Source organism: Crotalus tigris, unplaced genomic scaffold, assembly GCF_016545835.1.
Source record: "Crotalus tigris isolate CLP2741 ecotype Arizona unplaced genomic scaffold, ASM1654583v1 scf7180000018504.2861643, whole genome shotgun sequence".
Classification (NCBI taxonomy): domain Eukaryota; kingdom Metazoa; phylum Chordata; class Lepidosauria; order Squamata; family Viperidae; genus Crotalus; species Crotalus tigris.
Genome location: NW_024097043.1, coordinates 1529533 through 1555125, shown reverse-complemented (window position 1 = coordinate 1555125; position 25593 = coordinate 1529533). Strand labels below are relative to the sequence as shown.

At 39.7% G+C, this 25593-nt stretch overlaps 1 protein-coding gene across 3 annotated transcripts in view; it reads right to left on the bottom strand.

The window, feature by feature from the left end:
• Positions 1-21569, bottom strand: part of BEST1 (bestrophin 1) — a 35680-nt gene extending 14111 nt beyond the window's left edge. For all 3 annotated transcript variants that reach the window (XR_005557902.1, XM_039353191.1, XM_039353190.1), the window contains exons 1-6: positions 21444-21569; positions 10584-10746; positions 9297-9391; positions 8137-8370; positions 2326-2480; positions 1307-1384 (exon numbers count right to left, since the gene is read on the bottom strand). Coding sequence is in view for 2 of the 3 variants with exons in the window: in XM_039353191.1 (XP_039209125.1) it covers positions 1307-1384; positions 2326-2480; positions 8137-8370; positions 9297-9391; positions 10584-10735 (714 nt within the window). In the remaining variant the exon portion in view is untranslated. The remainder of the gene's footprint in view (positions 1-1306; positions 1385-2325; positions 2481-8136; positions 8371-9296; positions 9392-10583; positions 10747-21443) is intronic.
• Positions 21570-25593: the final 4024 nt, after the last annotated feature.

The following is a 25593-nucleotide window of genomic DNA, read 5'->3' as shown; positions in this document are numbered from 1 at the left end:
GGATTCCAGGGGCACAGACCCCAGCCAGTGAGAAAAAGGTATAAACAAAGGGATAGAGGTGAAATGGGCAGAAGAAGCAAGTGCTTATATTCAAATGAATATGAATGTAAAGCTGTCATGCAAGATGCAAGCTGCCTTTTATCCACTCTACTCAATTTTGTTCTAGCAACAAAGACTCTCCAGAAGTGGTGTGGCTTCCATAAACGCTGTGACTTGCTGTGACCAAATTTCTAAATTCCCATGGACATCAGAGCTTGGTTTCATCTACTTTGGATTTGATCTGCAGGAGACCTAGCTGTGCTGAGTTTGAATTTCCCACTATACTTATTGGTCCACAAGGAATGGATTCTACTTCCAACACATAGCAGAGTCTAACGAAGTTCATTTATCTAACAATAGGCTGGGATTTGGGTGGAGGTGAACAACTCATCTGCCTGGTGCCTGAAGAAGATAAAAGCATGCTCTGCATGCAGGCTGTTATCATTAAAGGCCATAGAATGTTTGCCAATAGCTGAGAAACGGCTCTTAAGACTCCCAAAAAAAAAAAAAAAAAAAAGCATGACCCGTTGGAAAGTCATGCAAAGCTCCCTGTTTTTCCTATGGAAAACATAGATACAGAAAAAAGCGGGCTTGCTTTGTGAAGTTGGTGCATAGCACACATGTAACCATGTTGACTTAAATACATAGTGGTCATTTCCCATTTGCTCTTAACTGTGGCACAAACATGCTTTAACAATACAGTTTATTTTTCTGCTCAAACTTCCTGATATTTATCCCATCCCCAACCCATAACTGAAGCTGCTTTAGGGATATCCTTAGTGTTAAAGTAGTTCTTATTCATCACTATTCAAGCATATTTCAAAATGTTAGGCTTTATATCCTTTCCCTTGAAAGGCAGTCAGCTGAGTAGCAGTGATCAGAAACAGAGGCAAATACAAGCAATGGGAACAAGCCATGGGATCTGTAATGGGAACAGAACATTTCATATGAAACTTGTATGCTGCCCGACTCTCAATAATTCTGAGTGGCTGGGTTAAGAAACAAGTCTTCAAGGCCCTTCTAAACAACAGCAGAATGGAGACCATCTGGGGGGGGGGAACCTTGTCTTAGAAGGCAGGTGCTACTACAGATGACATTGTTTAATTAAAAGTATCTGGAACACACCAACCCTATTAGATAGCAGCTCAGCTAAGCTGTAAGAAAGGCTTAATATGAAGCACCTATGAGATCTATTTCCTTACCACATAAATGGGATGCAATTCTGGCTACAGTCAGACAAAAATATAAGTTGAAGTACAATTCTCACCTGTGTGTAGACCAAGGGAATACTAATCCAATCATATCCATAAAGACGCCCACACTGGGTACGCAATGTGTTCATTTCCTGTTGGAAGGAAAGAAAAGTACCATTAGAGGAAGTAAAGTTTCACCGTAGGACTTTCAGTTCAGGTTTTCAGTGTGTATTTTGTTGTCCATGTCTCTGTCATCAATCTTTGAAGAGTTACTAAAGTGTTTTTATTTAGACTAGGGTGTTTTGTTGCTAGGAGAGTACAACAGTAAGCACAGTCAACAGTCTTGTTCCACAAGTAGTAGAATTGTAACAACTTGAAAACTTCTCTACATTAATCTTCCACCTTCCTTTGCACTCTTCCTCTCTGATTCTAGGTTTCCTGTTATGCTACCCATTTTGGATTGTGTACAACAGTTTCTCAACCTCAGCAGCTTTAAGGTGTGTAGTCTTAACTCCCAGAATTTCCTAGCCAGCATCAGTTATACTGCCTGAGGAATTCTGGGAATTGAAGTTCACACATTTTAAAGTTGTTGATATCTTGACTGAAGTTGAGAAACACTGATCTACCATGATCAGTGATCTACCATGATCTACCTTTTCCACCATGGTGTTATCAAGATATTAGCTCCTCCACAGCTTATAGTTAGCAGGCCCAATTGCTGAAATGACGAATATTGCAATATGAGAGAGATCTAGAGAGAGATCTAGATTTAATGGAGATTCAGAACTTTTCCTTAAACCAAATATGTCTTTTCCCAGGAGTGAATTGCAGTTTCTGTGAACACAGAAAAAGATGCAGTTTCTCTAAGGAATCACTGGCAATTGCTCTGTCAGTGCCCACAAATGAACCAAATTACCTTTTTCCTTCAAAATCTAAATTGCCATACAGCCCTATCTGTTAATAGGCCTCTAGCATGGACAAAGCTGAACTATAACAGCTGTTTTTCTAGAGTTTCTCCTCTGCTAAGAGACTAAAATGTTAGTTAATGAATTCAAAGCAGGACACATGCAATATATATATATATCTAACTCACATTCAAAATGCCTTGGAGGAGTACACTGTCACGGATTCGCCCATCATTACGTGCCTTCACTGCCAAGTTTGAGAACCAGACACATGGGATCCAAAACTTGTTATGGGCTGAATTTAAACTCTCAAACTTCTTGTGCTCTTCTGGTGTCATCAGGCCTACACAGATGGAAAGAGGTGATAGAAATTTACTGTAGGAAATGCATGGAGGACATTTATTTCCTACAAGCTTAATTCCTACTAACTATATCCTTTCAAGTGAGAATCAAGAGAGCAATTCTGCTTGAGAAACAGTCAGGAAGAAGTTTGAAAGCTCACGAACGAAGTGCAGTAAGAGCTAAAGAAGGCACACAGAGGAAATTCTAAACTATCTATTTATACCCCAATCCATCTAAGTGGGTGGTAGATTTTGAGGTACTGAGAGTTAGTACAACTAAAGTAATACTTGCAATATCACTTCCAAGCTCTTGTATTCATCTACTACTCCCATCATCTCTCAAAGTGGTCTGAGTCAATCTCTGAACAAAAGCTTAATAAATTCATCTGCCATCATCTCTGCCAATGGGTATTTCAGATCCACAAGTCCCCTTTCTTGTGTGTTGCATGTGTGCCTTTGTGCTTTGTCCTGGATGTATTTATGTTCATTATGAATACATTCCTTATTGTGTTCAGACAACACTGTTGGCTTTGGCTCATCTACTTCATAGCCCATTAATAATGTATGTAGCCACACAGTTTCTTATCACACTTGTGTAGCTGCTTTTGTGGAAAACAGATCATCTGCTGACTGCTTTCGGCTTGGCCAACTAATTGGCCTCTTTCCACTGAGGAGCAATTATCCAGTTATAAACTCACAGTCTGCTCTGCCTCTTGTTCTCTTTGCATCCATGTAGTCTATTAGTTGGCTCAGCTGGTAAGCTGGGTATGCTGTGTCCTTGGGTACCTGCTGTTGAAGTTATAAAGAGCTACTTCACTAGAACCTTGCTCAGATCAAGTTCAGATTCACCAGGAAGATACAGATCACTTCTTCCAGCAAAAATTAATACTATAATCTGGACAGATGCAGAACCTTTTTTTGACAATGAATATAGAGAGCAGAATTCTCTATCTTCTACTGATTTCTGTTCTTATAACAACAAGTTGTTCACAATTTGAGCCTTAATTTTTTTGTATTGTACTTGTAATTGGCATTTAATTGATTTTATGATTGTTCATCACCCAGAGTAATTTGTTTGAGATGGATGGTTATAGAAATTGAATAAATAAATGTGTATGAAACAGAGAATATTGACAATTCAATGCTTAGTCAAACTATGACCTTTCATTTTGAAAAAGGTTGCTGACATCATTCTAAGATGTTTTAGGTATCTTTGAAAATTCTAATGGTATGTTTATATGTTGATTTTATTGTTGTAGGGTAATGAGACTGGGTGATTTGTTTATCTCTTCATTCATCTGTCAACTATAGTTAATCATATTTCCCGATCTTACAAAGTCTCATGGGAGGAGTTTTCTAATGTTAACTTTCTTTGGGATATAATTGAAGACATCAATCTACTAGATAGGTGATAATCAGTGAAAAACAAAATATTTGTACACATCCCTTGTACATCTTTTAAGCACAGCAGTCTCACTCTAGAATAATTTCACTGAATGTTTTCCTTTCTTGTAATAAAAAATTGTAAATGCTTTTTCCAATCTAAAATCAAAATAAATGTTCACCAAACCCCCACTAGATTAGCTTTGTAATCTAATTGCAAGATTGCAATTAGACTATTAGTTTGATAATTTGATTCATTCTATTATACCACAATAAGATAGATCTGTTTGTTTTGGCTTAGCAAGATATATGAATCCAGCTACTATGGCTTGTAAATTAATAGTTTATGATTTAGTATTATATATGAACCAGATCACTATAAATTGTTCAACAATCTCTAGTTAAAACAAATAGCTACGTTCTGTTGCTTCAGGCTGCACGGTTTTGAACAGCTCACGATCTGCTAGTGGGCAGTGGCCTGGGGACCCCAGTATCATGCTCTTGTGCACTATTGGAAAATTAATTATTTTTAAAAAATAAATATTTCTAAGCCAAAGAATGGGGGATCACAGCAAGGGAAAATAAAAGGCAGAAGTAGAGTGAAGAATGGCCACTAGATAGTGCCCCAGTACTACAAATTGTATTGGAGAAAGACACAAATATAGAGAGAATTAATTTCTTTCGGTTGTTAATCTGATGCTCATGTATCCATCTTTACTGGGGCTGTGCTGATCTTTCCACAAATGCTTCACTTCATTGGAATTCATGAGACCAGAAAGTTCAACTAAATTCCCATTCTGACAATGAAGCAGAGAAGTAGATTTGTTCCCCTGCTTATAAAGTGTTTATGAAGTTAAGCAGCCAAGTGAAACAGGTTATACCTCCTGAGGCAGAACAACTCGCTTTGTAAATTATAGCTCTTCTGAAAGACCTTTCATACATAGGTCTCATGCCTAGGGGGACTACAAAACTGTTTTGTGGTGGATCTGCTTATTATTAAAATAGTATAGCAACATTCTTTATTTGAAGATACTTCTGACTGTTGGGTGCAACTTTTAGATTTAGCTGGGAAGTCACTGTATATAGTTAAGTATAAGTTTGCAGGGGACTCAACAACTAAGGTTATTCAATTTTTTTAAAGACAACTTCAGATTTATGAAGAAAGAAAAGTTACTATTCTGTGGGGAGGAATTAAAAAGATGGAGACGGAAAAACAAAGATAGTGGTGCCATCAAGCAAAGATTTGGGGACTGAAAGCCAAAGCACCTTTCTGCAGAGTAACTGGGAGAGGCTCAAACCAGCAGGGCCTGCCAAACAGAAAATAAAAAGTCAATTGAAGAAACCCCCTCCTGAAATCATTAGGTTTGCTCAGACTAAGGCCAGTTCTAGATAGTTCTGAGAGCCTGCTAGTTTCCCAAGGAGGCAGGCAGTAAGCTTTCAGCTGAGAAATAAAAGCAAGAAGGGCCATGGAAAGGCACCAGCTTTATGGAACTATGGTGAAAATGGAGCAATCTACAGTATTAATTGGAATGGAAGCTGCATTGGAGAGCCAACCCCTCTAGGACACGTCAGGGATAGGTCAAAGCACAACACTTGAACTGAATTCATAGGGTGTGATTTTTCCATATCTCCCACCTGTGCAAATAATCACTTCTGGGGGAGGGGGGAGGGGGAGAACATTTTTCAATATATGAATTGGATATGAGTCCAAGAGATTTTTTTCCCATGGACAATGCAGAGCTTAAGATGAGTAGTTTTAGGTTACGCCTCAACACCTGTTTACACAAAACCTATATAGTTGGAAGGAGGGACTTAAGCCATCAGGTCTAACTAACTATTCTTATTCAGAATTAGCTACAGAGAATTCAATTTGATTAATCTCCCAGAATAGAAATATTGGACTGCAGTGGTAGCATTTCTTTGATTGATTTATGAATAATGTTTTCATAAAGCTCTTCAGTGCAAACTTTTACGGTCACTCTCAGAACAATAAAAACACACAGTAACAGAATGAGGAAAAAAATGTAAATATTAGAACAACAGACAAAGCCAACAGATAGTTTGCTGGTGTTATTTCACTGGCCCTGTTAGCCACATAGACTGCCAGTAAGGTTTTGGTTTGGTTATCATAGAAAGCTGCTGCTGGTTTTCCTCCCCGTGGTGATTGATTGCAGACATTCCTGACATAAAATGTTCTCTTGGCTGAAAAAAGCTGTCTTTAGATACCCCAGAATGGCCTCCATGATATCCATCAGCCTTTGAGCTGATACGCTAATCCAGGGGTAGTCAACCTTGGCTCTTTTATGACTCGTGGACTTCAACTCCCAGAATTCCTGAGCCAGCTAAGCTGGCTCAGGAATTCTGGGAATTGAAGTCCACGAGTCATAAAAGAGCCATGGTTGACTACCCCTGCGCTAATCCTTTGGTCAGTGCATGGCTTTGCTGCTTAAACAACCTCTTAAAACACCCTCCAACTTTCACACTTGCCTTTAGATCTAGGGATGAAGCAATACATCCACCTAATTATGTGTTACTGGATTACAAGATTCCTTGTTCGAAGGTTGTCTGAAGTTGTCTGAAGATTGTATAATTGCAGCTGGACTAATTTTTAGTTTCAGAGACATTTCACTGCCCATACAGGCAGCTTCTTCAGTCAGAGCAAAGCAGAGAATTAGGCAGAGACTTGTTGGAATATACCAACTCCTGCCACACCAACCCCAGGGGATTCTTCCCCAAAATGTGTTGCAAAATGTTGATGAGGATTCTCAATCATCCAGGCAGAGTTGTCTGAAAGTTGAATCATATCAGCTGGACTAATTTTTAGTTTCAGAGAGGTTTGAATACCCTGAGGTTGGTGTGGTAGGAGTTGGTACATTCCAACGAATCTGCCTAACTCTCTGCCTTGCGCTGACTGAGGAAGTGAAACATCTCTGGAACTAAAAATTAGTCCAGCGCAATGATTCAACCTTCAGACAACTTCAGACAATCTTTAGACATCTCTGCCTGGATGACTGAGAATCTTCATTGAGAAAAAATTCTTTGTCAAATCTAGAATCTGATTTCACAACTAAATGGATCTTATTCTAATTACTTCGGTTGTTTTTTAAAATAGTAATGTAGGACAGAAACAGTCAAGCCTGTAAAGAGATTATCATGGAAAAGACTGTTTACCAAATAATTATACAGAGCCAGTTTGTGAAGTGGTTAACGTATTAATTTAGAAAGTGGGAGACCCTGACTTCCAGTTTCACCTTAGGCACACAGCTGATAGGTGACCTCTAGGAAGGAGGCAATGGCAAACCACTTATGAAAAACCTTGCCAAAAAAATTGTCCAGGCAATCTCTGACAATCAGACACAATTGGATGGAGGAAAATAAATAAATAAAATAACCTAAAGGAAGCCAAAAGGGCTGGAGTCTTAATGATCTGGGAAAGCTGCTTGGCATAATCCTTCTGAAAAGAATGCCTTTACACAATTGGTGATCATTCAAGTCTGCCTAGCCCTCCGCATTTGATTGAGTATATCACTCAGTACTGCAGTAAGATTAATGGCTATCCAGAGGATTATCTATGTGGGGATGTGGCTAGAACCTTGGTTTTGACAAAGGAATTTTAAGCACTTGGATTTTTAAATGATAGTATTCAATAGAGGATGACTGTTATAAATATCACAGGAACTCAGTAATATTCTCCCAAAGAAAATCAAACCCAGTTACTTATGACCTGAGATTCGCTGTAAGCAACAGCTGCAACGGTTCCAAATCACTGAACCCACCAATTGCATAGATTGAATGACATACTGAGAGGCAGTGGTAGGAAAGGGCTACCAGGAAAAGATCGTTTTAGATTGTTGGTCCTATAAATTATTGAGTAGCCTTATTTGGCAAGCATTATCCTTCTTTCTTCCTAAGCTATTTTGTAGAATGAAATTGATAAAGAGAGAAAACTATATACTGTATGAAGCTGTGAATCCTTTGGAGAAAAGGCAAGTAGGACAGAACTGTAATTAATAAACATTATTTATTCTTACTATATGCATCTTGGTAAGCCATTTTCCTCTAACCTTGTATCCCCAGAGGTATTGGAATATAACTTCCATCATCTCCTCCTAGAAGGTCTGGCATGAGTTAGTCTATTATATCTGAAGGACTTACTATTGGAAATAGTTCAATCAACTTTAGAGCTCCCAGAAGTATCATTAGAAGGTGTACCAACTTCCATGGCATTTTATTCTAGCTAGTTAGCCCCTGCTGAGTTGTCTTGGCAATGCCTACCTGCTGTCACTATATGTTCCATGCTGGGAAATCGCTTGAAGACTGCAGTGCTGACTGAACGCAAGATCAGCACACTCAGTAGATTAATGTAGCGCATCAGTGTGCGTCGCAGAAGACGCCCATACTCATCCTTCCCATCCACGCCACTTGAAACCAGATTCATAATGCGGTCAGGCCATGGGATATTTTCGTACTGTCCCCACCAGCGAGATACCACTAAAGTTACATAAAAGCCTAGAAAGGAACAAGGACAGCAAGGCACAGCTCAAAATCAGCCAGTTATCTGTGGACACAATCCAATTTTTTTGTATCTAATTGTCCAGAAAATATATACTTTTCTAACAAAACAGAGGCTTTGATGAAAACCCCAACTTGATTTTCAGAATATATAATAGTGATCAAAATTATCATCCTAAATCATTTGTGTTGGGAAAAATAATTGTCTGAATGGCAGAATGGAGTCAGTAATGCTTCGATTAAACTCTTGCTGAGAACCATCCTTGATTTTTCAACCTTTTGATCACCTGAAAATAAAAATACTAGTCATAAATAAAGAGGCACTGCAAAATTGCCTTGCATTAATATTCTGCAATAGGGAAAGGTTTGTAAATCATTACACATACTGGTACTATAAATTTAAAATAGGCATAATAGTATAATTCATCTTTCCCCGACATTTCCTAGTTCTTGTGATCTTTTTTGAAAGAGCAGTAAAACTAAGGAGCTACACTATATTTTGGGGGGAAAGCAAAAAAAAAAAAAAATAATGGAAAAAGAAAACAGTAACCTGCTTCCATAATATTACCAATATAAAAATGAAGAATCTGTCCTTGATGTCATCAGAAAGAGAACTCAACACAAATGACTTTATCTTTTAATCTCTATTTTGCCTCTGATAAGAATGAAGTGAATTATACCCACTGGAGAGAATGGACTATAAATAAGGTTAGAGACAACCAGTTCAACTGGACTTTGGTTTAATGGGTTTCATTAATTAATTAATACTTCATTTCTAAAATATCACAAAGAAAATCAGAAACACCATTTGGATTTCTGCCCTAAACATTAAGATTAGTGTTAGCACTTGTTGTAGACAAATCAGTTAACTATAGGGAGACTTCACCATTCACAGCATTTGTCTCACATTTTTGCAACCTTACCTAACACAAAAGACACAGGAATCAATTCAGCATAGCTATTGCAGTAGAGGGCTAATTTTTCAAACATCAGCCTTTGACTCTCATTCAGAATTAACCTGCAATCAAGCACATTGTGATATGTCTCAAAAAAACAAAAACATTTCTTATTGGTGAGAACAAACACAATTTTAATTGCTCTACAAATATAGACTCAGCTGATTCCTGTACATACTGGGGATTATTTATCGTTATTGCGGTTCTGCAAAATGACAATCTTTTTATTTGTTCCACACAGGTACATGTACTAATGCAGCACTTCTACTATAAGAAAATACCATTTTTTTAACCAATCAAAAGAATATTCTTTAAACCGAGGGATATGTAATTTTTATTGCAGATAGCAATTCCTTTGTTGTTTATTATAGGAATGTTGGCAGTTATAGTCCACTATTGACCAGATATTTTGTGTCAGATCAGATACCCTGTTTTATCATTCATCAACTAGCTACTTTGATTGTTTTTTAAAAAAAGTAGCATGTGGGAATGTATGCCTGTATGGTAACAATGAATAGCAACTGCCACAATAAACTATGGAGAGTAGCCTTCTTTAATCTGAGCAGTCTCAGTTCCCAGAATGCACAGCAATGGCCACAGTCTATGCGAATTTTGGGAACTGAGGTTGACACATCTAAAGGGTGCCCAGCTGGGGAAGGCCATTACAGACAAATATTGGTTGTGTATTTTTAAACAAGTGCCTGCTGTTTTTAGGCTCAGATGGTCAGAGAAAGGGGTGGATGGGTATTTATTGATTTTTACATGCTGCTGGGGGAGGGGGGAGAGAATGAATGTTCAATCTAGGAACATTAATTTACCATTATTATTTTGCAATTATATTGTTTCAAGTTCTTAAACTCTATTACAGCCTATCTTAAACATTTATATATATAAAAAAAGACTAAAGAAGCAGTGGGAAAGCAGAAACAAGGAATGGGAGATAACATTGTATGAATTGCCCCTCAAAAGGAAAATCTTTTTAATAAAATGTTCTCCTGGAAGCAAGTACTGTTCTCTAAGATTAGACCACGCAGTTTATCTGTTAAGAAGTGTGTAGAGAGCAGAAAGGAGAGTGGAGAACAATTTTTGAGAGGTGTTGGCTCATTATACGTCTTCAGAAGATACAGAAGTAATAACCAGACTAACAAGGACAAAGCTACCCTACTGATCTCCTCTCTTTACACACACACACACACACACACACACACACACAAACACACACCTATCCAAGTTTAGGGAACTGGAAATGCTCACCTGTAGATGAGGCTGATGCCGAAGTAAAGTGATACGAAGATTAATAACTCACAATAGAGGAGCTTGTAAATGCTGCCTTTCCATTGTAGCAGAAGCTGTGAGAAGGTGCCCAGGCGAGCATCAGCTACACGGTATGTGTAGGTCACTGTCATCACAGGGCCTGCTAGAAACAAACAGCAGTGTGGCAAGAATTAGACAAGAGGGAAGACCCATAGAAAAACTATCACCAACCCAAACAATTCACAGTGAACTCAAGAATAAAACAAACAGAGTCCATCATACATAAATATATCTTCAAGTACACTATTTCAATTAATGGTCAATGCAAACTTCGGGCTAAGTCAAGCTCAATTCTTCCTGATATACCATGCATTGTAGAAATCTTATATCCAGCGTGGGCAGCCTTAATCCTGGTCTAACTGCATATAGCTCCCAATTTACTTCCAAAAGTCATCTGCAAGTGATCAAGCAAGGGTTCTGGTCAGAGCAAACTAGGACAGGGCTTTTCAACCAGTGGTATGGGTACATACATTGGCACCTAGCAGGTGGTACGTGACCATCCTAGAAAAGTGGTAGCGGGGGAGAGGAATGAGGTGAACCGGTAGCAGCACTGTACAAGCCTGAGCGAGAGATGGCTGGAGCTGCAGGGGTGTCTGGGCTCAGCGGAAGCACCAGGATCAGCGCCAAGCTCCAGCTGGAGCTCGGTGCTGATCCTGGTGCTTCTGCTAAGCCCTGAAGAAGTACCATTCAGCTGGAAAGCAGCACTGATCCTGGCGCTTCTGCTGAGCCCAGAAGAAGCGCCGATCAGCTGGAAGGTTGCAGCATCTCCAGGGTCTTGTGATTTACATTCAGATGCTTGGCAACTGATTCATATTTATGATGGTCACAGTGTCCCAGGGTCATGTGAAGTGACCAAAACCTGCTGCAACCACCCAGCAGACGGGGGGAATAAAAAACAAACACCCCCACCCCATCCCCATTGCCAATCCTCAACAGAAATGCTCACAACAATGAAAACCTCGGACAGCAGGAAGAATGCGGCCGCGCAGGCAGGCAGGTGTCTTGCTCTGCTATGGCTTGGGGAGCACTTTTTTCAGTGCCATTGTAACTTCGAACAGTCACTAAGCGAACTGTTGTAAGTCAAGGACTACCTGTACTTCATCACTTTTTTCCTTTTCTTTTGGTCATCAAGTTTTTGACACCTTGCTAGGCGACTGGTGGTACTCGGATGTTGCCATATCCTAAAAGTGGTACAATGGGTGAAAAGGTTGAAAAGCCCTGAACTAGGAAACCTCTGGACAAAATGAGGGGAAAAGAGAAGGTGGGGAGGGGGAGAGGAAGACTAGCTCTATATCTCCTTATATTATAAAGTACATTCCAGAAAATGAAAAAAAACCCCTGATGATAAAGATACATAAACAGTATTTTAAAGTAATTACAAACCAATTAGCCCATGCACCAGCCCATGGTATTTTTATGCTATTTCAGAAACCAAAAATGGTGTTCAGAATTTCACGGAGGGAAAGGCAGACAAACATGACAACTGCCAAAACATTTCTTTGCAGACAAAGAAGGAACTTAAAAATTAATTCTGAGGTAGTAATTTTGCAGTAAATAATAAAAAAGAGGTAACACTACAGAGAAGCTTCTCCAAATTGGGGCATAATTGAAGCACAGAAATAAAAAAAAAAAGGTAATGCAGAAAAAGTCATTTATTAGGCAGTACCATGACTCTGGTTGGAACTGCTGCCCAGGAAAAAGTTTACAGATTTAAAAGGAAGATTAAAGCATGTTGATCCCCCAAATGGCCTTTTCCACATTGCCCCAAGCAATCAGCAACACCGCTTTGAAGTACTGTTTTTGGCTAACAATGACTGGAATGGGTGATTCTGTCCACTCTGTGCCGCAGAGTGCAAAAATAAAATATGAGATGGGAGAGAATTTCTACACTGTGTCCTTGTCTCAATACTTGACCTCATTTTTTCCCTTGGTTATGCAAGTGTCATAATTTTCCTTTGAGGCAGTTCTCCTGGCTCAATTGCAGCATGCCTGGAGTTTCTCAACATGATGGATTACATGCTTTTCATAAAGTTCTAATGTTTATACTGTGTTTCATCCTAAAGTTTGATGAAGGTATATGATGAACCCCACCCCCCGAAATATTCAATGATATATTATATATAAATGGGGAAAAACTGGAGCAAGTAAATGGATCTGTATGCCTTGGTAAAATGTTTATTAAAGATGGGAGTGTTTGTTTGTTTATTTATTTATTTATTTACCGCAAAGTTCTTAACTGCTCACCTTCCCTTATATATAACATTTATATATTGCTTGAAATGGAAAAGGCTCTTGGATAGAACATTTTAAGAAGTGCTAGGGGTTAATATGTGATCTGCTGTTGTAAAGAATATATGTTTGTCAAAAGTGAAACGGGTTGTGTATCAAAGTGCTTTTGAAAGTGTATATTGTTATCTGGAAGCAAAAGCTGGATATGTCAGGAAAATATATAAGTTAATTGAATGCTGCAGGAATGGGTTATGTACAATGTGTGTATGTGATAAAAGAAGAAGGAATAGTGTCAAGAATGAATGGATGCTGAACAGAAAAGTGAGTTATTTGTGCCTATATGAAGGAGGAACAAGAATCAAATTTTAAAACAAATATATTAAAGAAGAATGAAAGGGTGAAGAGGAAAGAAAAGACTTACTAAAACAACTTACTTATTAAGTTGTTAGATGGAGTTAATGAACTCCTGAAAAAAGAAGCTCAAATTTAAAAAAGAGGCAATGTACAAATCAGTATATGAGCATGGCTAAGAAAGAATGGCAATAAAATGATAAGGAGAAGTATAATGAAAGTTTTTTTTTAAAAAAAAATTCACATAAGTAAAAAATAAATAGGAAATTATATAGAATGAAATTAAGAAAGAAAAAGAAAAAAAAGAAGTAGAAAAAATATTACAGGTACTGGTAGAAAAAAAGAAAGATATATAGGTAGGTACTATATAGAATATATATATATATATATATATATATATATATATATATATATATATATATATATATATATATATATATATATTCAAGAATATTGGTAAAAATATAACTCCCGGGCATAATTATAAATAAAAGAATAAAACACGATCACCGGGAGAGTTGAAGTAAAAATACTTTACTAAAAATATATTAATACTAAAAAGTTGCCAAGCTTTCGCTGGGGGAACTCCCCAGCATCATCAGGGCTAAAAGGCCATTACAGTAAAGGTGGTTTAAGTAGGTTCAAGTAATGTTTGCGCACGGCTCTTAGACCGTGTTACTGGCCCTGATTGGCCAGCTGAAAGCCAAGATGTGTCTATAACATTATGTTCTTTTCTTCGGATGCCCTTCCCTATCCCTCCACTATTGGTCTTTAGAGGCGTTAGTAACCTTACATCCCCTCCTCTTCCGATAATACCAACGTCTGCCGTGTCGGGGGGGGGGAGGACTTGATCTGATGCTTTCCTGTGTTTTACAATGGGGATAGGGCTCCACTAACTGTGGGTTAATATCCCTTCCCAATTGTGTATCTCTCTCCTTTGTCATGTTAACAGCTCCTATCCGGGTATGGTATGCCTCAACAATCTTTATTCCCCACCTCAGTCTTCCTTACATACGTTCCCTCCCGTTGTTTGGCACTCAAACCGCTCTCATTACTCCTCCCCTTGCTGATCGAGCGGGTTGTCATTCTATGCTTTCTCTCCCCTCTCCACATGGGACGCTCCTCTTCATTGCTATGGGCAACCGCACACTCCGAGATTTTAGCACTAAGTCTTCTAGGTGTTCCGGCTCCATTAATATCGCTCCCTCCCTCCTGGGGGTGTGTGAGGCTCACATGGGGTTGTTGGGCGGTGCATGGATCGTCCATATCGGGCACCCCCTCCCTTTCTTTCTCCGTGCGCGGGGAGTCCATAGCCTCTATTCCAGCATCCACATGTTGAGGTGGGAGACTCTCTCGCTGCACGATCCAGCGCCGGTCACCTGGCAAGGGGATGTTGATGGTATAGTTATTTACGTCCATATGCAGGTGTTTCCGACGGCGGGGGGATGCGGGTTCCTGTCCATAACGCTGTAGGTGTTGGTATGATTGCTTGCGATGTAATGAATGATGATTTGTGTCCCATTTCCGCAGCGCTTGTTGCGCTGGATGCAAGTCAATGCGACGATTAATTGAGCTGTCATTCGAGAACCAGGCCTCTTTCAGTAGCCGGCCTCCCTTCGTGGCATCACTAGCTACGATACAGGTATTAGCAAAGTCAAATTGATGGCCCTCCTGCGCCATATGCATCCAAAGTTGTGAACGCTGCTCGCCCCGTTTTATAGCCAACTGGTGTTCATGGAGACGAGTCTTCAGGCGTTTGGCTGTTTCCCCTACATAGTTGCCTTGGCAATTCTTACAGTTGATCTTATAGACAACAGATGATTTCTCCATGGGAGGTAGGGGGTCCTTTGGGCGCATGATTTTAGACCGTAGAGTTTGATTTGGCTTGTGAGCCACCTCTATCCCATGGGGGGCCAGCAGTCTGGCCGTGGTCTCTGAGATATTGTTAATATATGGGAGGGAGATGCGTGTTCTCTGTAAGGGAGGTTCTTCTCTATGTTGGTTAACCTGGAGATGGGTTGTTACGCTATGCCGTCTGATGAATCTTAATGGATAACCGTTATAACGGCATATGCGAAAGAGGTGTCTCCTCTCCTCATTCTTATACTCATCCGTACTGCAGTGGGAGTCAACACGCTTAAATAACATTTTAATGCAGCTGATTTTATGGGAAACTGGATGATTACTCTGATAATGGAGGATCCTGTCCGTGTGAGTTGGCTTACGGAACACTTTTGTATGTAAGGATCCATCCAATTGGCGATGGATAGATACATCCAAGAAGGCAAGGGTGTTATGTTTTTCTTCCTCTACAGTAAATTTTATATCAGAGTAGATGGAATTCAATATTCCCATAAATGCAGCCACATGTTGTCTTTTGACAACAGCGAACGTGTCGTCCACATACCTCACCCAAAACTTGGGTTGGTATAAAGCCATAGCCTTATGTTCAAGTTGCTGGAGGACCACCTCAGCCACAATACTGGAGATGGGGGAGCCCATCGGAGTGCCCTTGATCTGTTCATAGATGGAGCCCTGAAATGTAAAATGGGTTTGGAGGCATATTTCTATAGGTTTCACGAGGTCCTCTGTCTGCAGGGAGTCCTGATGGTGCCCTCCTCCCATGCACGTCAACCGTTCTCTCAGGACTGTGATGGCTAAGTCCTGGGGAATGGAGGTGAAGAGGGAGGTGACGTCGAACGATACCATTGTCTCGTCATCCTCCACTCTAAGAGTCTTGATTCTAGCTAAAAACTCTTCTGCAGACCTGACCATCGTGCTGCTCCAATCTACGAGATGGTTGATATGGGTACTAAGCCATTTGGCTAGTCCCGAGATGGGGGTGCCCCTGAACGATACAATGGGACGAAGGGGGATACCTCCCTTGTGAATTTTTGGTAGTCCGTAAAAACGGGCGAGAGCCGTATCACAAGGGCATATCCTCCTCAAGATGTCATCCCCAATCTTCTTACTACGTTTCAAGCTGTCTAGCAATTTGTTGATTTTATTTTTGAGTGTTACCGTGGGGTCTTTCTCAACTATTCTATAAGCTGATCTATCACCCAGGAGTTCTAATGCCTTAGCTGTATATAGCTCCCTATCCATTACAACAGTCACTCTACCTTTGTCTGCGGGAAGTACAACGATGGTATCATCCCTCTTAAGTTGTATGAGGGCCTCAGTTTCTTCCCTAGACAGGGTGTGATGGTATCTATGGCTAGTAAGCAGCCCTGTGATCTGTTGTCTTATAGAACTCCTGGTATCCTCATCTGTCCCTATGTGAAGCATAACTGGCTCCAGTGCGGCTATAAAGTCCAATGGCTGAGCATCCATAAGGTTATGGTTAATATCACGCTGCAGTAGGGTGAGTTGTGGGTTAGTTAAAGGTTTTGAAGAGAGATTACATACCAACTCATTCACAAAACTGTTATATTGGGACTTACGTATAGAATCCATCTTGCATTGGAGATGTATTGTTGTTTTCTGACTCGTTCTTTCTGCCACCATTTTGATGTGGTAGCTCAAGGCCTGGAAATGCTGTTCTGATAATGCTGAGTCACAACGCTGTCGATGTTCCTGAACACATTTTTTCAAATGCTCCACCCGTCTATGTTGATCATTTATAAGGGCTTTTATAGTTCTGCGTTGGAACTGGTGGAGAGCCTGTTGGAATTCATTTGTATCTATAACAGGCTTTCTTCTCAGCATTTTAGGTGGTAAATCTTCTTGAGCACAAGTATGTAAGAACGCTATCCTGCGGTAAACTGCCGAAATGCAACACGTCAATTTCTCCCACTTTCTGGCGGGTGAGCAAAACTGCTCGATCATAAAATTCAAGAATATTGGTAAAAATACGACTCCCGGGCATAATTATAAATAAAAGAATAATGGCTCACCCATCTCCAGTATTGTGGCTGAGGTGGTCCTCCAGCAACTTGAAGATAAGGCTATGGCTTTATACCAACCCAAGTTTTGGGTGAGGTACGTGGACGACACGTTCGCTGTTGTCAAAAGACAACATGTGGCTGCATTTATGGGAATATTGAATTCCATCTACTCTGATATAAAATTTACTGTGGAGGAGGAAAAACATAACACCCTTGCCTTCTTGGATGTATCTATCCATCGCCAATTGGATGGATCCTTACATACAAACGTGTTCCGTAAGCCAACTCACATGGACAGAATCCTCCATTATCAGAGTAATCATCCAGTTTCCCATAAAATCAGCTGCATTAAAACGTTATTTAAGCGCGTTGACTTCCACTGCAGTACGGATGAGTATAAGAATGAGGAGAGGAGACACCTCTTTCGCATATGCCGTTATAACGGTTATCCATTAAGATTCATCAGACGGCATAGCGTAACAACCCATCTCCAGGTTAACCAACATAGAGAAGAACCTCCCTTACAGAGAACACGCATCTCCCTCCCATATATTAACAATATCTCAGAGACCACGGCCAGACTGCTGGCCCCCCATGGGATAGAGGTGGCTCACAAGCCAAATCAAACTCTACGGTCTAAAATCATGCGCCCAAAGGACCCCCTACCTCCCATGGAGAAATCATCTGTTGTCTATAAGATCAACTGTAAGAATTGCCAAGGCAACTATGTAGGGGAAACAGCCAAACGCCTGAAGACTCGTCTCCATGAACACCAGTTGGCTATAAAACGGGGCGAGCAGCGTTCACAACTTTGGATGCATATGGTGCAGGAGGGCCATCAATTTGATTTTGCTAATACCTGTATCGTAGCTAGTGATGCCATGAAGGGAGGCCGGCTACTGAAAGAGGCCTGGTTCTCGAATGACAGCTCAATTAATCGTCGCATTGACTTGCATCCAGTGCAACAAGCGCTGCGGAAATGGGACACAAATCATCACTCATTACATCGCAAGCAATCATACCAACACCTGCGGCGTTATGGACAGGAACCCGCATCCCCTCGCCGTCGGAAACACCTGCATATGGACGTAAATAACTATACCATCAACACCCCCTTGCCAGGTGACCGGCACTGGATCGTGCGGCGAGAGAGTCTCCCACCTCAACATGTGGATGCTGGAATAGAGGCTATGGACTCCCCGCGCACGGAGAAAGAAAGGGAGGGGGTGCCCGATATGGACGATCCATGCACCGCCCAACAACCCCATGTGAGCCTCACACACCCCCCAGGAGGGAGGGAGCGATATTAATGGAGCCGGAACACCTAGAAGACTTAGTGCTAAAATCTCGGAGTGTGTGGTTGCCCATAGCAATGAAGAGGAGCGTCCCATGTGGAGAGGGGAGAGAAAGCATAGAATGACAACCCGCTCGATCAGCAAGGGGAGGAGTAATGAGAGCGGTTTGAGTGCCAAACAACGGGAGGGAACGTATGTAAGGAAGATTGAGGTGGGGAATAAAGACTTGATTGTTGAGGCATACCATACCCGGATAGGAGCTGTTAACATGACAAAGGAGAGAGATACACAATTGGGAAGGGATATTAACCCACAGTTAGTGGAGCCCTATCCCCATTGTAAAACACAGGAAAGCATCAGATCAAGTTCTCCCCCCCCCCCGACACGGCAGACGTTGGTATTATCGGAAGAGGAGGGGATGTAAGGTTACTAACGCCTCTAAAGACCAATAGTGGAGGGATAGGGAAGGGCATCCGAAGAAAAGAACATAATGTTATAGACACATCTTGGCTTTCAGCTGGCCAATCAGGGCCAGTAACACGGTCTAAGAGCCGTGCGCAAACATTACTTGAACCTACTTAAACCACCTTTACTGTAATGGCCTTTTAGCCCTGATGATGCTGGGGAGTTCCCCTAGCGAAAGCTTGGCAACTTTTTAGTATTAATATATATGAAGCAGCTTCCATTTTTCTCTACAACAGTTACAAACAACTTCATTATCTTTCCTCCCTCTTTAAAGTTACAACGTGGTCCTCTTTATCCCATAGTCAACCCTTTTTTAATCAGCATATCCATAAATCACCAATTCATTGTTTTTCAATTTCAGCAAAAAGTCCATAAGAGGTTTCTAAGAAGTATAATCAATGATTTGATGCAAGCCAAATTTATTTGTACTTTCTTCTGTTTCTTATCTCATACTTTAATCTCTTCAGCTTACTATTTCTTGCTCTTTTTTGCACTTTGTCTATCACAAAGGGAATAACGTTTGGGGCATCTATGTTACAATAGAAATGCATTGTTATAATCTTTCAGGCATACAGATTAAGCAGTTCTTAAATGTTGGAAGGTTGTCTCCTTATCATATAACAGGTAGCTTGGCATCATACAAATTGTGTAGCATTGGACACTTTGTACGCACACACACAATCTTCCCAGCATTATTTAGTGGATAAGCTCTTTTGTACAGTTCTTTACATTTTTGCTGCCTTTCTGTATCTTAAGGGGAATATATCAGTGTTATTTCAGTCAGAATCACTGCACGCATTGAATCTTACTACAGGAATCTTAATGTAGGGGTATAAATAATAGAGTAATGATAAAAAAAATAATGCTTTTCATGCAGACTTGACAATCATCTCCAAATATTACTGATTTGTGTAGTTGTTTTATTATTTATTTTGTTTTCCTACTGCATCCAGGTAGATTTGCTGCCATGAAACTCACACACAGAATTCTTATTTTTTACCAAACATGGAAAACTTCAAATCTTGTCTGTGAAAATAACGCCCATGAATTTTTGCCAGATGATATTTCTTGGAACAGAGCAGAGAGCACAGATTCAAAAGCTATACTGCCTCCTGTATGCAATACAACAGAGCTACAATATACTCTATCTTTCAGCTGCTAAGAAGGAGGGATAATAGTCCACTAGCAAGTAGGATATCCTTTAACTGCATCTTGCAGATCTGAGAAAGAGAGATAAAAAATACTATGGGATAAAGTTTTTGTTGTTCAGTAGTCCCATTTCATTCACAGAATTTTATAAACAGAAAGGCAAACCTCATTTTCCATTGAACACCCTGCTGTTTCACCCACTATTTCCTTCTTCTTTGGAACAAAAATATCTGTTATGGAAGGAAAGACTACATTCCCACTTTTTGATAGCAAAAATCCACCACTGGAAGCACTTTTGATCACCAATGCACACCTTTTCTGTGAACGGTTCTATAGCCCCAAATCTCCTCCTCCTCCCAACAGATAGACATTGGGAGAGAGAGAGAGACAGCTGATGGGGGAATGATCATGGTATTATCTAAAGGTAAAAAGGCAGGCTGCTCAGCTGATTGGTAGACAGATCAATGTTAGACCACATGGTTGTAGTGGTTTCTTTTGGAAGATTCCCTGCTGGCAAATTCCCCATAAATATAAGGAGTGACCAATTCTATGACCAGCAACTCTATAAATTCTCTTATCAAGGCAGATAATTTGATATATATCTTCAAAAATGAAAGGTTTGCTTCAAAAATTAATACAACACAAATCCATCTTCTTTTAAAACTTTCCTTTTTTTTCTTATAAGGATACAGTCTACATTGACATTCCTAAATACAGCCAATGTGGTAAAAACAGATTTTTCTACTGCTTCCATGTATGGATTCTCCACATGGAATGGTGACTGCGATCCATAAAGTATATTTTTTTATATATATACAGATAGGATGTTTTCCCCCAAAAAATGTATGTAACAAAGAACCATGATCTTAGAGTCAAGTGTTTTATAGATCTTATAGAACCAAGCTAATTATAACTTTAAAATGATTATTTAGATGCAGAAGGCAACAGCTTCAAAAAGTTCAAAAGAATTCTTAATTTAATTAATTCAATATAGATGTTTAACAAGACTATTTATATTCTGGAGAACACTAATAAAAATGGAAAATGCCAATGATTCATCAAACACAATAAAACAACACAAACTCTAGATTCTCAGCAGGGTGACCAGGTACTCCAAAACGATCCACTTTATACAAGGTTGCAGGATGAATATGAGTGTGACAGCTGCAGTTTTACCAATGTGAGCAGGACAGTTTGCTTTACTGAAGCTCCCATCCCTTTTATGCATCCTGAAAAAATGCAGGATCTGCTCTGCCCCTTCCCCCTATCTTTATTTCAAATTATTTATTTTTCAAATCATGCATCTCATAAGAATGAGAGTTCCTGCTCCTCTCCTCTGTCGCAGATACATTTGTCCAAGTTAAAAAAACACAGAAACTTCAAATAAGTTCTCCATAAAGAATAACAACAGAGGAGCTACTTACAATAACTTCTGTCCCCGCCCTTCAAAGCTGAGAAGATGGGCTTGGTGTGGATTCCAGTAAGGTTCTTTTGCAAAACACTTAATACTCCACCTCTTCCCACCTCTGTGGCGTGTGGCTGATTGAACCTGACAGTGACCTGGTGCACTAAGAAGTTTGAAACCCACTTGGGAGCCACAGCTGGTCACCTGGTGTCTTAATCCCACTCCCATTACAAAAGGCACTCTGTGGTCTTTGGCTGTGCTCTTTCCTAATCTTCTGAGTAAACCGTATGTGTTTACAGAGGCAGCAGCCTGGGAGAGGGGAAACAGGGGGTGGCCCTTCAGCTGGGGCTGCTCCTGTTGGCTGACTCCTGGCACAGCCGTGGCCTCCACAAGAAGAAAGGCATTTATCACACTAATTCTTTCCTGTTTGGATCTTTCTGAAATGTCATGATTTTTAAGAAACCCCAGGGATTAAGTGGGGCTGGAATTTTCCACAATGTTTATAGGGGGTTTGTCATATTGGATGCAGCTCAACTCTCATGGGCACAGACTGTGTCTTGCTATGAGCTAGGACATTGAACCCAGGTGTAGGCTTATCTTGATGTGCCATCACTTCGTCAGTATTTGCCAGGAGGATTCTACCCAATCATAGAATTGTAGCATTGGAAAGGACCTGAGAGGTCATCTAGCCAAAATCTGCCGTTCAAAGAGGGTTCTAACTCTACAGCTATTCATAAACTCTTTCTTCACCACCTCGTGCGAAGAAGAGTATACCTTGAACAGCTTGTTCAACTATCAAACCCCTTACAGTGCTTTTTGGAAGTTTCTCTTTATATCTGTACAATTTCCAGCCATTTCTACCCAGTAGAAAGTAAATCTTCTTCCTCTTGTGTTTGAGAAGATGTGATAGAAGTCCTGTTTGAGGAACTGGTTCTGTGAAATCTATTTTGCAAATGGAAGAATCTACATGTGTCTGTCTTTGCGATTATAGTATCAAAGAGAACATATGACATGCAGTCCAATCTTCTTGATGCTCTTTCTCCTTATTCTTTATACTGGCTAAAGAATCATCATAACTTCTGGGTGCTGCAGCATACAACGAGTTTCAAAGTTGCATATTATCCGTTTAATTGTGGACATAGCACTGGCATAAAGAAATAGGTAATTTTCTATCAATATCTTGAAATTAGGTCATTACAAAATTGACTGGACTGGGTTTTCAGATCAGATTAAACTGAGAAAGCCAATAGAAATTGCAAAGTGGGGAAAGGATAATTTGTGCTTCTTCTAAAGGATTTCTTCTAAAGGATAATTTGTGCTTCTTCTAAAGGAAATGGGTGTTTCCCCCCCCCCCAATATCAGATGCACACACAAATTAAGGAGCTATGTTTTGGACTGTTCACATTTGTCCAAAGAAGCTTGAGTGAAAACAAGCACATAAATAACTAGAACAGTGGTTCTCAACCTGTGGGTCGGGACCCCATTTGGGGTCAAACGACCATTTCACGGGGGTCGCGCTGTCTGCCATTTTTTCCCCTTTTCCTTAGCTGTCCTATTCCCTCTTATTGGTGGCCACACCCACTTGGGGGTCACCACAACATGGGGAACTGTATTATGGGTCACGGCATTAGAAAGGTTGAGAACCACTGAACTAGAACTTGTAACTCCAAACAAGTGGCTTTTGCAACCCTGTTTTTCTTATATTTATGAAGTTTGTGCCTAGTGTTTTCTCTAATCCATGAATGCAACCAAATTTGCTGATAGTCCTTATTTCTCAATTAATCAGTGGAATGGCTTGCGTCCAGAAGTTGTGGATGCTCTATTACTTAAAGTTTTTAAGAAGAGATTGGACAACGATTTGTCTGGAATGGTAGATGGTTTGAGCAGAGGTTTGTAGTAGAAGACTCTAAGCTCTCTTCCAACTCTGTTATTCTGTATTCTGGGTACACAAAAATCATCTACTAGCATCTCCATGTACTTACAAGAGGGAGTGCTAATTATATTAGTATTCCATCTCAGAACTAAATTTTAATCTAAGTATATTAGGCATAAAGGTAATGATCATTAAAAATATTCTGTGTATAAGTTGAATTTGATTTAAACAGAGACAAGGGCACTGAATTCATAGAACCATCTGACCATGATCTGGAGCAGATAAAAACCAAAACTGTCACAATAATATGAACTGTTAGTAGAATCTGCAAAAATAGAGCTCATCCTTTATCTTTCTGCTTAGTTTCAATTTAATTTTAACACAACTATCCTTTCATAATGAGCTATCTTTGTACTGTTCATTAGAACCACACACAAATTATCTGGGAATTCTTATCCAACTTTTGTGGACAAAAGTGTGATCAGAACACAAGACTATAAATTTATAGGGCAGTTTGGGCTTTTCCACTGTCATCTATAATATACAGTATTGCATATTTCACCTATTAATGCTAGCAGTCACATTTCTGGAAGCAGCCCAAGGATATACTGAAAAACAGCCAGAGGGAAAAAATTGGTCCTAATTCAGATTTGAAAGAGTGAGTGAGGTACATTCTAGGTACACAACCCAGCTCCATCTCGTGGAGATTTGTGGAACTGCTTTTGTCAGCAACATGAATACAAATGACTGTACACACAGAAATTCTCTGTTCTATGAACCTGTGTTAATAGAAAAGCTGCGCTGATCCAATATAAAATTTTTGATATATTTTCCCCTAGATTAGGAAAGATGATTTCCATTCTGATTTTTGAGATTTTTGAGCAATTGGAAAGAAAAAGAAATATTAGAGGCATTTTTGTTTCAAAGAAGATGCCTGGAAATTTAATAATTAAAAATACATGCAAATGCAATGGACATCCCCCACTCCAGTGGTGGGATTCAGCCGGCAGAACCGGTAGCAATTTTTTTGTTGCCCAGGCCAGAAAGGACTTCCAGAAGCGGCATCCACACAGAGAACCGGTTGTTCACATATTTGAATCTCACTACTGTCCCACCCCCACATTGCCTCATCAATTCGGTGGTGGTGGAGGACATTTGAAGACAACTATCAAATACTGGGAATTAAATCAGGAAGAAATAGTTTGAAGAATGTATTTGTCCATTTTGGCAACCTTAATCTTAGCTGAATTTCTTCAGTTCTTATATGTTTGTATCTTTCCCATTTACTGTTGGCTTGCCACTTTGTGTAGACAACTGTTTGAGAAGCAGGATATTCATGTGTTGAGTAAATCAATAATACAATAGAAACGTATGTATAGAAAATGGCTTACACATTAACTCAGGCATGTCAAACTCGTGACGTCACATGATTGTCAGTTTGAAAAGCATTTTAAAAAAATTGAGAGTAAATGCGGCTGACAATCTCCAGATAAAATGTAATCTACATGAGAGCTGTTATACCCAGAAATAATATTTCTTGCTATTCTTTACTATATTTTTAATCACTCATAATTCCAGCAGTCATATGTCTTTAATTATAAGGGACAGTTCTTTCTTAGAAAAGCTATCACTCAGATGTATTTAATTTACTTCTTTTCTTTGTTTTGCTTTTGAATTTTCCTTTGTGAAGCAAAGTTATAAACATAAACAATTATTTTTATCCATATGAACTCTTTCAGAGTTATCCCTTTTCAGCTTTGTCCTTTATTTTTTCCAAGAAAATATGATCACTGTACTCATAACAGAACAGGAAATGGGATGCCCAGTGCCATAAAGTATTCAAAATATTTATAGCTCTCCTTTGCAGTTAGAAATTCAAGCCACTTAAAGCACCTAACATTAAAAGGCAAACAATCCAGGTACAAAAAACATGCTATCAATCTGAACAAACAATGAGCTGAACAAACAGCAAATATACAGAGTACTGTGAATAAAAAAAATATTCACCAAATTGCTACTTAAATTAGTAACTAACATACAAGCAATGACCAATATTATCCAAGAAGCAACAAATCTCCTGCGGGAGTGAACATACCAAGGAACTGAGACCTTGCTGGAAACTTGTGAACTGATAAAACCTTCAAGGTTTCCAGAGTCCTTAAAGTGACAGACCTATTATCCTTATTATTTTAATACAAACTTTCCTCTGTACCTTCCTGTTTTGTTGCTGCCTTTGTTCAAACAATTTTCAGTTCATAATTCAAAATATGCCTCAGGTAAACAAAAATGGCCTTCA